Source organism: Pogona vitticeps, chromosome 1 (genome assembly GCF_051106095.1).
Source record: "Pogona vitticeps strain Pit_001003342236 chromosome 1, PviZW2.1, whole genome shotgun sequence".
NCBI classification, from domain to species: domain Eukaryota; kingdom Metazoa; phylum Chordata; class Lepidosauria; order Squamata; family Agamidae; genus Pogona; species Pogona vitticeps.
In genome coordinates, this window is record NC_135783.1 from 74891887 (window position 1) to 74905879 (window position 13993).

Below are 13993 nucleotides of genomic sequence, written 5' to 3' on the forward strand. Positions count from 1 at the left end.
TCATCCACACAATGTAAAAATCACCTTTGTTCAGCTGATAACCATAAGTATATTTTGCTGTTTTTGACTTATTCTGTTTGTTCCTTTTTGGTATAAATTAAATCCTTTTTGGGAGAGGTGCACACAGCTTTGGTGAGTTTTAGATACAATTGTTCTCTTCCTATTTTAGGAGGGTGTGTAGTACAGGGAGTCATTCACTGGTTGCCTGACAATCACTAAATGCATTCCTATTCATTTGCAACATTTATATTATTTTATTTATTTATTTATTTATTTAACTTATATGCTGTCCACTCTACCCAAAGGTCTCTGAGTGGCTTAAAACAATTAAAATACAATAAAAAATAAAACAATTAAAATATATACTCAAAAAATTGCCATCAGGACCTATAGTTGATATTATTTCAATTAAAAGCCTTCTGGAACAGGAAGGTTTTGACCTGGTGCCGAAATGTCATCAGCGTCGATGTCAGATGAATCTCAGTCGGGAGGTCATTCCATAGTCTGGGGGCAGCAGCCGAAAAGGCCCTTTGTCTACAAACCATCCCTCTTATCTCCTTGAGGGACGGCTCTTTCAAAAGGGCCCCCTTTTGAAAGGGGGGCCATTTCACACCTCCATGCTTCCCAATAAAAATGGGAGAGTGTGGCTGTTCTGTCCTGCTTCCTAAATGTGAAACACCTTTGCAGGCATGGTTTTGGAGTGAGAAGAAATGGCCCTATAGAAAGGATCCCTGAAACCTATGCTTATAATTGATATACAAACACAGAGACAAAAACCTGTAATAAAGGTATAAAACTAATAGTGAAGTTTAAAGCACTAAAGTAATAACAAGAATTCAGAAATCCATCCTTCTAATTTCTGCCCCAACTACAAAGGCTCTATGTTTATTCATTATATTGCAAAAAATGGACGCATCAAAGCAAATTAAAGAGTCACCTGGATACAAGTTTGGACTAAAAACTCAATGGAAACATTTAGCTAAAGCCATCAAATTTTGAACTGACTCAAGTTGCAGCCACAAAGAATGTGCTGAATATGGTTCCTAACAAAATACTAACATGTGCAGAGGCACATTGCAATTCAATGCATATTTGCAAAATCTGTCAAGCTTTTGGGAATCACAGCAGAAACTAAGATTTGTGGAAATATTTTAAAGCACTGCAACTTTATAAAAACCACTTGGCTATCTATTAGTTATAAATGAACATAGTGTTAACAGGGTAAAACTGAAGACAATATACAAGACAACAGTGAAGTACTAATATACTGCCACAATCAAAATGATCAAAGCAAAAGCATAACAATTTGGTATAAAAATTTAGTACAGCATAATACTTATTCAAATTAGCTAATTAACAGTAAGTACTGGAGTGACCAGAAGTTCAAAAGGCACAGAGACACTTTTCTCGGTAATCCCACATTTCTCTGTAATCCAGAGGGGTGGGAGGGAGAGTTTCATCACTAATATATGCAGCCATCAGTTGAAATTGCTGAAGCTGGAAGAAGTGAAATCCTCTTCCAGCCCCAACAATCTCATTTCTGAGACTATAGTCCTGCCACTAGCAGCAGCAGTGGCAAAGAACAGTAAAAATCATGGTGCCAAAATATAATTTAAATAACATTTCTGAAGAATGTAAAGAACAGATTCTTGAGATATTGACTCATCCAAGTAGGCTTTGAGGATAAGCTGGGGTTTAAACTTGGGTCTGCATGTCTTGTCAACATTTTAATCACTGCACTATTTCTGAATCTCTTAGATCACTGTCGAGGGTTACTATATAAGTGGTCAAACAAAACAAATTGGACAGAATCTTCTTGGATTCTGCATGAGACATGCACACGTTACTGTGGTCAACTAGAGCTACCTGACAAGGTACAGAGATACATCTCAGTGACATCTACAATTGTGCATCCCAGATGTACCATAGCGACTCACAAATTAGCTACTACAAATTATGCAGACCTTACCAAAACACAAACAGGATGTTAGTCACTGGTAAAAAAAAGTCAACAATTAATATGCTTCATTATTTAAGCATTTATTTCATATTGGGAGCCTAGAACCTGATAGACGGCAAGCTAATAGAAAAAGAAATCGTGATTTGCACATGCAGTCAGATCATTACAGTATTTCAATCTACCTTTGTTGGTCTGTGCAAAGGATACAGCAAATGGGTGAATCTCAGGGTTGGTTCAGTTTGTAATATTATCAACAGTCCTATACTGCCAAATTCCCCTTTCAACAATTTCAGAATGCTGAAATAATAATTAACAGCCAGGGAAAGGGACAGGGTGTACTGTTTGTAGTAACCTTTGCAGGCATGATTCACTCCAGCTTCCAGACTTCCTTTCTTAACCCTTGTGTTTTTAGCAGAACAGATCAGCTTGCCAAGTGTGTGTGTGTCTGTGTTTTAACTTAAGAGAACCATAAAAATAGTTTTCCAGAAAGGATTCCTTGGCCTTTGCAACTTAAGATCCTTTGCTATTTGTGGTAGAAGGGAAGTTTTCTCTTAAATGGACTATGCACTACCCTTCCTTCATGAATCCTCAAAGGAGAAGTCATGCAACATAGTAGCATTGTTGATGTTGGCAATGTCAGGCCCCCAAAACTTAATATGCTGTGTTTCTAGCTCATGTATCTCCGCAATTCAGCCTTTGCAATCCTGATGACCAAGTCCTTATTTACACCCAAAAAAACAAGTCATATTAATTCATGCCAAAGAAAAAAAAGAGAGAGGAAATAAATATTGCAGAATGATTTTTATACAAATCTTGCAAAAGTAATTACAATTTTATAGGTTTCAAGTCAGAGCGGCACTCTGCTCACACAATATATTGTTCAAGATACAAGTACAGCCTTTTGCTGTAGAGGTATGTGCAGCAGTGTGATACCGTTCTTCCTAATTATTTTATTATTTATTTACTATTTCCATTTATATGCCGTTCTTCTGTCTTTTGTCCACAGACATCCAGAATGGGGCACATCACAATAGTATTATATATATATAAAAACAGCTTCTGACCCCACTGATCTCCAGCTATACTACTTGCAAAGGGTAAAAGAAATGACTCGGCAAGTTTGGATTCTCAAAGCAGAACTCTCCTCTGTAGCAAAAAGCGGCTGTGGCTTTCTTACTACATAGGGATAATTTAGGTTTGAAATATACCTCTTAATGTAATCTGTTTGGAACTTGTTCTTTGTTTTTGACTGTGATAACAAAATGAACACAGAACCATAAGATACTTTTACAAAGTTTCTTAATTATCAGTAAGTCCTCCCATAACATTCTCATGGCCTTCTAGTGGAATAACCTCCAAAACGCAGCATTTGAAAATGAGACTTCTCTTTTCTATGAACTCTCACTTGTGCATTCTTACTATCCCTACTCTTGTTCAAAAATACAAACAATTCCCTTCTTTGAAACCAAGCGCACCTCTTTCCCCTGAAACTGTGGCCAGAGTTTAAATTCTATATTACTTATGCATTTGTTCTCAATGTCCTATTCTGGAACAAGTTAACACAAGATTTTCTTTATAAAAATTCTTTCTCCTTCTCTATTTCTTTAAAACTATACATATTAAAAGTCCTAATATATGGAAAACAGAAGGCCAAATCAGGAACTATTTCCCATGTAGTTCCACCCTAATATGAGGTTTCCACCCAGAAAAGGGCAATTCCCCCAGCTAAAATAAAGTCTCTCAACTGCTTTACTGTGTTTCTCCGAAAATAAGACAGGGTCTTATATTAATTTTTGCTCCAAAAAACACATTAGGGAGAAAGGAGAAAGACAGGCTACAATATTTTAAATGAATAAAATAAATAAATAATTTGGAATTGACCATATTTGACATACTTAAGCTGTGTTTCAAAACCAGTTCATTATGCCAAAATTTATATACTGAGCTCATTCTTAGGAATTTATCTGTTGATACACGCTGATCAGCCACCACATTAAAACCACTTGTCTATTATCATGCAAGTCCCCCTCATTCTGCCAAAACAGTTGACGTGTCAAGGCATGGCCTCCAGGACCTCTGAATGTGTTCTGTGGTATTTGGCACCACGACATTAGCAGTAGATCCAAACTAATGTGCGGCCCAAACCAAATTTTCATCTTCTAATGTGGCCCAGGGAAGGTGAAAGGTTGGACACCCCTGTTACAGAGCATAGATGAACAATGTAAGCAGCACTCTCTCTCATACAGTATGTTCAGTTCAACCAGGCACATGCTACTTTCATCTACTGCAACTGCTGTGCATCTGTTTATAAGCTCTCAGAAATGGATCGTATTTACCTGAAAAGCTGCTGCAAATCATTATACTTTGGATAATAGTATATTATATTGTATACATATATCCAATAGTACTTTGGATGTATACATTGAATAGGAATGCAATTTGCTATTTCATCTAGAAGACATAGACTTATAGATTCCTCACAAACTTCTTGCAATAGGCAACCTTACAGTTTTAAAAGAATGCACACATTTATTTATTTATTTTATTTCATTTGTGCCCCACCCATCTGGTCCTAAGACCACTCTAGGCGGCTTGTACATATAGATACGTTTGCACACCTTGCATTTTATATAAAGTTCTAATTTTATACTTATACTGTTTTTCAACTGCTGAATCAAAACAACTTGTGGGCAAGCCCAGAAGAACCCAACAACTTGGTGCTCATATGGAATGTACTTAGAGAAATGGGAGTTGGGGTGGGAGGAGACTCTAACCAAGAACCGATATTATTTTAAATAGGTTTTATGTGTACACGGACAAGCAGGAATTAAAAGTTGGCTTTTGCTTGCTTTGCCTTCACCATAAAACATGTTATATGAGGAGCTGTTGCTACCACCAGCAAAACAGCTGCTGCTTGAAAATCAGAGACCAGTACTCTCAACAATTTCTTTTTCCTCTAGCAAATCTGCTTGATAAACAAGATTCAGCATTTTATGGAAAATTGTTTTCCATCATTCTGGAGACTTTGGGTTAAGCAAAAAGACATACAGTAATGCATGCAGCATCAGCAAATTTGAATCAAGTGCACCACAAACTGAAAGAAAGAAAGAAAGAAAGAAAGAAAGAAAGAAAGAAAGAAAGAAAGAAAGAAAGAAAGAAAGAAAGAAAGAAAGAAAGAAAGAAAGAAAGAAAATGTTGATGCATGCATAATATTGGAATGCCACATCAAAAGGGGTCAAATTCCTCTTTGTTTATCAATAAATGACTCCTATTTTCATAAACATCAGTGCATATGAGTTTCTTTTGTTTCTGGGTACTTGAAAACCCAAACAATAATCTTTCCCTGCTCTTCTTTCAGTTTTGGAAAAAGAAAAGCCACATTTGGCACTGAGCTATACTAAATTCTGTGTCACAGCCCAAACACATACAGTACTATGTTTTAGCAATTGAAGGGGAGACTGCTTCTCAAAACAGAAGCAGTCAACAGACCGACTATTCCTTGGCAAGCCCTTCAGGGCTACTTCACGTCATGGGATTTTTGTGGGGGAGATGCCTGGATACGATACCTTGTAACAAACTACATCAGCTGGATGCAAAACATAAAACACAAATACGTATCACTTTTAATCTTTGGTTCCTTGTAGTATTTGCAGGTATGTGGCTGATCTTTTCCTTATAATTGTTTGATAAACTTCATAATTTGGATGAAGGAAGCTGACGTTATCACTGCAAAATGGCTGCATAAATGAACAACTTTACACCCACACATTATAGCTATCTTCTTTGGTGAGCACAAGGCTTATGTAACAATGATTTAATGATAACAAAGAATACTAAAATCACAAAGGAAGTGTCCAACCCACTAGAAGCTCACTCTGCCACTGAGACTACAGTACTCATAAGCATTTTTAGTGATCTCTAGCCCATCCTTGACAAGAATACTTCACTCTCCCAAGCCCTTGGTAGCAGACCTATTGCTTACAGACAAGCCCCAATTTCAAGCAACTACTGTACTAACACAAAACAGACTACTGACACAGACATGGGGACGAAACCCTGTTACAAACCAAGATGCCACCTCTGCCCTAAATTTATTCTGGCAACACAATTACAGCCTTTAACAATGTTACACACAACATGAAGGGCACATTTACTTGTTCCTCATCTAATGTGATCTAAATGATCTTTTGCCAACAATGCTCCTCTGCACTCTATATAGGACAAAAAGGATGATATATATGGAAAAGAATCAATGGATATAATAAATTCAACATGAGAAATTGTAATACACAGAAACCTGTCTCAAATCACTTCAATCTACCAGTATTCTCTTCACAAGATATGAAAGTTGCTAAATTGGAAAAGAAACACTATAAAACAAGAATACAGAGAGAACCATCTGAGATAAAATGTATTCATATGATAGACACCCATTAAAATCACCTGTGTAATATCATGTAGGTCTTCCTCACACTTCCAAAACAGCTTTGATGCATTGAGGCATGGACTCCACAAGACCCAGCTCGCTGGTGGTGACGACAATGTATAGTATGCATAATTAACTTGTAAATGACCCAGAGAGTGCGTTAAGCACTATGGGGAAGTATATAAGCAGCATGCTTTGCTTTGTTTTGCATGTGTCCTGTGGTATCTGGCACCAAGTCTTGCAAGTTGCAAGATGGATTTGGTGTTCTAGCACATCCCATAGATGCTCAAATGGATTGAGTCTGGGAAATTTGGATGCCACAACAACACCTTTGTTATGTTCCTCAAACCATTCCCGAACAATTTTTGCAGTGCGGAGGGTGCCTTATCCTGCTGAAAGAGGCCACTGCCATCAGGGAACACCATGGCCCTGAAGGGGTGTGCATGGTCTGCAACAATTTCTAGGTAGGTGATACATGTCAAAGTAACATAGTCTCATAAGCCCATTCCAGGTTTTTTTTTAATATAAAGAAATCAAAGATTCGTGATATCAATAAATTAAAAGTGCATGGCAATATGTGGCAACACTTACAAAAGACTGGCTATTACAAAATACACAAATATGTATGTAGCTCAGAACACAAATTAAACATGTTAAACATATGTATCTACATATATTATAGCCACACTAGCCCAAGTACAGTAATGGTTTATAGAATATGATACTGCTCCAATCAGAGAATCCTTCTGGCAATTTTCAGTCTCATAGACTCAAAAGGAAGGGCAATTAAAGTTTTAACTGCTCACTAAAATGTTAAAATATGACTACCGAGAGGCAGAAGGCAAGTGGATGTTTGTTCTTTCTCATTCCCTCTTTTATAACTACTGTATATAAGAAAAGAAGAAAAACAATGCCACCTTCTGGCCAAATGTAGTTCTGAATATAGAGTTTTTAAAAATTGCATATTTAAGACAGATTTAGCTCTTCAATTTTTGTTTTTTTACTTTCTTTCTCTCATAGTGACATATAGTGTTGAACATTTTAAAGAAATGTGTTTGTGGACAAGGAATGTTAAGTTTATCTGTAAAATAAAAATAAGTGTAGTGCACATAGGAAACCTATTAACTTTGGAAGCCATGCTTCAACCCCACTGGAATCTTATCCTATCTGAGTCTGGATCCAAACCTGTTTTCCTGATTTGTATTTTTCAATTCGACTTTAAACGGCCTTTAACTTCTTTCAGAGGTGTAGGGAAGCTATTCTGTCATGTTCTAGGTTTCCCACAGATGCATTTTAAGCCCAGGAGGGAGTTTTCTTTCCCAGAACGCAGACTGTTTTAAGTCAAAAGAAAAATTTGGGGTATCAAGGGGTTCATGGGGGGCATGCTTTTTCTAGTCCTGGTAAAGTGATATGGCATATATAAATCTTCCAAGGAACCAAGAACCACCTATTCAGTAATAAAAGCAAATTACTCATCGCATCAGTAGACAGTTACCTGGGTTTTTGTAGATGCTGAGTACATCTTTGAAATAATGAGGTAAAAATCTTTCTAGTAAAAGCAGCACATCTTCCAACTCTTCCAGAATCCCCACGAGTAGAAAATTTTCATTCACATTCACTTTTGCTCTCTCGAGGGCCCATTCACCAGGTTCCCTTAAAGAATATTAAAGATATTCTTTAAAATGAAATTTCTAACCAAAGTTTTAGTCAGTAATAAAAGTAAAAACAAAAGACTTACAAATATGACAACGTCTAGTAGGCTAGCTATTCTCAACCTTTTTATAGCCAGAGCCATATAATATGAAAGAAATATAGGCCGACTCAGGATTATATAAGTCACATAATGAACCTTGTTTAAGATGGTGTGTGAAGAATTGTTTCCAGTCAGTTGAGAATGGCTGCACTTGACAATCTGTTACCAACTGTGGCATATAAGTCATATAAAATGGCAACTGTCAATTTTTCAGTGATTTAGGCCTAAATTCTAACATTGTGTAAGTAAAGGCAATTGTTTTCTTCCATTTTGCTGTCTGCCATGTGATTGATAACATGACTGGGTGATAACCTGGAGTTTGATGGATAGCCTGCAGAATAGTAAGAATTGCTTGCTTAACTGCCCTTATGCCCTTTGTGTGAGACAAAACGATTCTGAGCTCAAGGGTTTCAAATCCTCTTTTTTATAAGCAATCGGTATAACTGAAATATTATGTACATTGAAGGCCTTACCCACATAATGTATTATCTTGAGGTTTAGTAATTTAAAGCTATAAAGAATCCAACTAATTAAACTAACAATGGTGGCCTGATACAGATCAAAATAATTCAGAGAACTAAACCTGAATATTTGATTCTGGCTGAAAAAGACAGTTTAAGACTTTGAGATGTGGAATGAAGACAGTATCTTGATTTTATGTTCCAGGACCAGATACGTTTAATTGGGACAAACTAGCCAAAGACTTTGGGATTTGTTTTTTCAATCCCTTTACCTGCTACTATACTTAAAAGGTATTCTATATGACAGACTAACCTTCATGTTAAAATTACATAATGTAGGTTGGTTCCCACTGCTGTTTGTGGAATACTCTACATCCAATTTCTCTTAGCTTCAACAAATGGAAAGAACCAATTTTGCCAGGTCCAGAGTTGAAAGGAAAACTTGACATATAATTACCTGCATCTTGGATGCTGTCCACAGAAATATGGAATAATATAAAATAACCTGGGATTGGAACATTCAGGGTAGTTCTCAAGGATACACACATTAATATCCTAAAAAAGAAAGGGAAATGGTTCAGGGAGGAAAAGAGAAACAAAATAAAACTATTAAGGTATCTGTTATCTGTTATGTAAGGTCTCTGCTATCGTCTGATGATACGTGGTCAAATGGCTATAATCCAATAATGGTGTACCTGCCATGTACATTTACAAATGGATATAGATTTACATATTCCTGTAAATAAGGGGGGAAAAGAAAATGGTCATTTTTTACTCTTTCATGGATTATCATATGTCTACATTTGACTAATGAGCACATTATGAGAAGACAAGCCTCATAGGGAAAGACAATGAAGTTGAGAAAAGACAGCAAGCAAAGAAGAAGATCAAATGTGAGATGGACTGACTCAATAAAGCAGTTCCTCCTTTTTGGCGGGAAATAACGACTGAGTCTCCTTTTGAACATTAACAGATTTATTTAGTTTAACATCAGGTGAGTCTACAACAACATCTATCGTTTCAAAACAACTAATATCTGGTAGCTGTCCAAATTGTGAGGATGATAACTTTGTCTGGAAACAGACAAGATTCATTGAGATGCTGGCCCAAAATGTTCCCGATTGGTGGGCTTCCTCAGCAGAACACTCTGGACCACGCGTATTGTCCCACAACAAGGATGTCTGGCTCAATCTCCCTTCGGCAGTGGATGGTTGAAGGGAGGGTCCGGCCCAATCACCTTCCCTGAGTGACCTTGTCCCCGCAGAAAGACCACGACCATCCATTCTAGATGTCCCCTTTTCTTTAGACTTGTCCGGGTCAGTAGCAACCCTCCTACCTTCAAATTAGGGAAGTCCTCCAACAACCCGCACATTCTATCATACTCGTATTCTCTTCTCTCTCCCTTTTTTTCCTTTCCTTCCTTCTTTCTCTCCCTCCTTGGTATACTGAACTGTCTCCTCCCACTTTGTTTCCCTATATCCTCCTCCCACATAGGCCAAATTAATTCCTCCTCCCCTGCTCCTTCTCTCTCTTCCACTAAACAGATTTTAATCTTCTCCTCTTTCCCCTTTGATTCCCTTCTTTTTCCTTCTTCCGCATTCAACTCCTCACTTTCTATTATCTTGCCTCCTTCTATCTCTCTCTCCCGCTGAGACATCTCTAGCTGAGGGGACAGCTCACTACGTTCTTTCTCTTTCGGGTCTACCGCTCCTTCAGAGATCGATTGACTGAATGAGGTAACAGACATAAGTTTTCAAGACCTAATCAGGGCTGTTAATCAAGGCCTTTAGGAGGTCAGTAACTGATAGGGCTGCCCTAAGTTAAAAGCAACTTGAACATATATACTGTAGCAACATTTGCATGCCTTATCTGGGAATTGAGTCATGGCAATTGGACTTCTTTCTTGTTAGGCTGAAACGTTTCGCTACTCATCCAAGCAGCTTCTTCAGTTCTTCAACTTGGATGAGTAGCAAAATATTTCAACCTAACAAGAAAGAAGTCCAGTTGCCATGACTCAGCTTCCAGATAACTACACCTGGATGACTGAGAATCTTCAAAGATATATTTGCATGTGTTATTTTGGAAAATGGCAGCTACAGAAATAAAGGCCAATATCCTGTGGCTTTGTGTAGTAAATGGAACTACAGTAAGCTCACTGAATCCATGGGAGTTTAGTGAGTCAACTCCACAATATTTTCATTGATTCAGATGCGCTTACTCTAACCATGAATAACACAGAATTTAGACAAGGTTTGAAAACCTATCTGTTCAACTTGGAGCCTTAGTTGTTGGGTGTAAAGAGAGGTTAACGGCCAGTGTATTTTATTTGAACTTTAAAATATGTTGCATGATTGTACATTATTGATTTTATTGGAATGTACTCTGGTGTAGAGTGCAGTATAAATAAATAACATGTTGATGATGATGACCATTCTGCAGTAAATACAAAGTAAATGAAGTGGAAATTATGCTTAAGGCCAAAGAGCTACTGAAAGATGGATGTGGGAAAACCACGTTTCTGGGGAAGATAGTAGACTCTATTGATATTTGACAACCATACACCAAAGGAGTCATGTCTACATGCATCAAATGGTGTGCTGGAGGGTCACTGCATTTTCTTTTGCCACAGCACCTCTCACAATCAAAAAGTAGAATGCGGTAGGCTAAGGAAAGTACTCTTTTATGTGAGTTAACTGTTTCTTCGAGTTATGACAACTGTTTTTACCAGAGGGAGATAGAGATAATATGTATGGATGGTAGATAGAGACCTTTTTCATATTCACATTTGGTATAATGGAGAACAGGAGAATATAAATAGTTTTTTAATAGAGTTAGAAGGGATTAGGACATTTTAACCCCTCCTGCAGGCTTCTTTAACCCCTTTCCCTCTGCATTTAACTGCAGTCCTCTCAGTTGCTAGGACAACCATTGATTTCCTCAGGAGCAGTACATTCTTGTTGTCATGAAAAGTGTTTGAATGTGGTCTGGTATTGAAAGAGCAGTTTAGAACCATTAACATGACCAAAACAAAAATAAAAACAAAAATTTGCCTTCAACTGTTGATATAAATGCATCCTGAGGGCTATATGTTTAGACTTTCCTTACTGGTGGAGTAGCTATGATGGCTGTCGCACTGAAGAACTGCACTGCCAAATTTACCACAACCACTGTACTTATGTAACACAGTTATCAACAGTGTGATGACACGCCCAGTAGCATTTTAAAAATGAAGACTTAATATTATATCAGAAATTATATAGCTACATCACAGAAGCATATTACACCATAATATTTGCACATGTTTCTATAATAACGTTAAATGTTTTCATATAAAACTGTACAAATCTGGCACACCCTTTAGATTCATATTTCCAATAGTACACTATGTGCTGAACAGATTTATGAAGATATTCCAGAAATGATGTAAATTCACAGCAATATTTGGCAGATCTTTCCACACATATAAACAAATGGTATTCTAATATGCCAAGGATGATCTGTAGATTGAAAATGATCTGAATATTATTGCAACATATACGTAATGCATATCACTTGAAAGTACTTGTCTACTGGATTCTTCTTACTGATTTGAAGACACATTTTTGCCTTAAAATAAATAGTAACACTATTCACACAATACGGTCCTTTCTGATATCTGTTCCTCCAGTACTTTCACTGAAAATGTGACTGCATCCCTCTCTTCCCAGCTTCTTCTTATCAATTCCCTACCAACTACTTACAAATAAAAGGTTCAGAGCAAGACAAATTCTTGGACTCTGTGGTACAACAGTTAAGTTTCAATAATTTTGTGAAGTTGCAGTAACAAAAAGTATCAGAGCAAGGCTGAAATTTTTTTCTACCTCACTTCACTTCACACCTCCCTGTTACTGGCCACCACATTTAACCATTGTCTTTCTCTTTTGTTCCCTCATTTTAATGTCTGGATCATTCTTTTTATTTTCCCTAGTTTTTATGAGGATCCCAAAACTTTATCTTCCTACTTCTCTAAATGATTTAAAAAAATTTTTTAATGCATTTAACTAGAGGAAGCCTCAACAGAAAAAACGAATTATGAGGAGAAGCAATAAATAGAAATATACAGGTGAAATAGAAATACACAAAATACTGACAACCAACCAAGAGAAAAGTTCAAAATGCATGCTGAGGGTTAAAGAAGGGGAGACAAGGACTCAATCTTGTCAGTAACCATGTCCCTCTATTATGGCACTGTTCAGGACTCAATATTGTAGATTGTTCAATCCTCCCAGCCCAGATATGGATACTGCCATCTTCACTGTGCCAATGTAATGATGGTTTGATGGGAAAATCCTTAAGGTCCTTAAGGATTTTCTAATAAGGTCCTACTTTATTAGTTGCACTTTATGGCCAATATCCTGCTGCAGTCATTCAAAACTTTTAACAGTGAATTGCTATACATTAAGAAATCTCTGTAGGCACTACATATTGTACATGAAGAGACGTGTCTCGGTATTGAGATTTCTGAACATACAATTCACTGCTAAAAGCAATACGTTTTGTGTAGCTGCAATAGTATTTTTGCTTTTAATTTACTAAGCAAAATAAGAAAAAATACCCACTTTAATCACCTCTTAATTAATAATAAAAACCATTTGATGAAAATCTACTCACAAACACTAGATTAGTCAGGAATCAAGAATAAGGAAAGATAGGAAGTTCTATGCCTCTAAAATATAGTTCTCCTCAAGAGAAGCACCACCCTACAAGCAGATGGAGATTTCAAAAAGCAGCAGGATGCTAAATCCAACATTTTCAAGGTCTCCTCATAAATCAAGAACTGTCTTACTCAGGAATTATGAAACAGTGGAGCTATACCTTTACAATATGCCGTTCTTTCTTGTGTCTTTAAAATAAACTTGCCCTTTTAATATTTAGATATATCACAAAGCACCACCCTTACACAACATTTATGCAGGTCTACTCACAAAGGACTGGAACAGGTGATACTTTATTGGACCACTTAAAAAACAACAACAAAAAGCTAGTTTTCAATAATTCATCTTCTTTAGGTTGTGTACCAAGTTCTTGTGGGTGGTTCCAAAATAATATGCTTTCATTAAAGCCCCAATGTCGCATGGCCATTGTTGGGGATCCTTCTAAGAAGCCAGGTTTAGCTTCTTAGATGGAAATAGCTGCAGTCTGCAAGAGGTCTGTGAGGAGAGGGTGTGGCTTCAAACCCTTCCTCAACTAGTAGTTTAGAATTCATCACCCAACTCTTTAACCAATAGGCCACCAAGCACTCTGAACCCCCTCATTTCCCCCTGCTGCCTTCTTTTTGAAACTAAATTTCTATTTGGTTAGGGAAAATAAGATAACCCAGAAGCATGGCGAGCCTCTCTCAGATTTGGGATTAA

At 37.1% G+C, this 13993-nt stretch overlaps 1 protein-coding gene across 1 annotated transcript in view; it reads right to left on the reverse strand.

Annotated features, from left to right (window-relative positions):
- The window catches only part of UST (uronyl 2-sulfotransferase), a 142778-nt gene that overhangs the window by 11810 nt on the left and 116975 nt on the right, over positions 1 to 13993 (reverse strand). The window contains exons 6-7 of the mRNA XM_072995538.2: positions 9058 to 9155; positions 7882 to 8039 (exon numbers count right to left, since the gene is read on the reverse strand). Coding sequence (XP_072851639.2) covers positions 7882 to 8039; positions 9058 to 9155 — 256 coding nt within the window. The remainder of the gene's footprint in view (positions 1 to 7881; positions 8040 to 9057; positions 9156 to 13993) is intronic.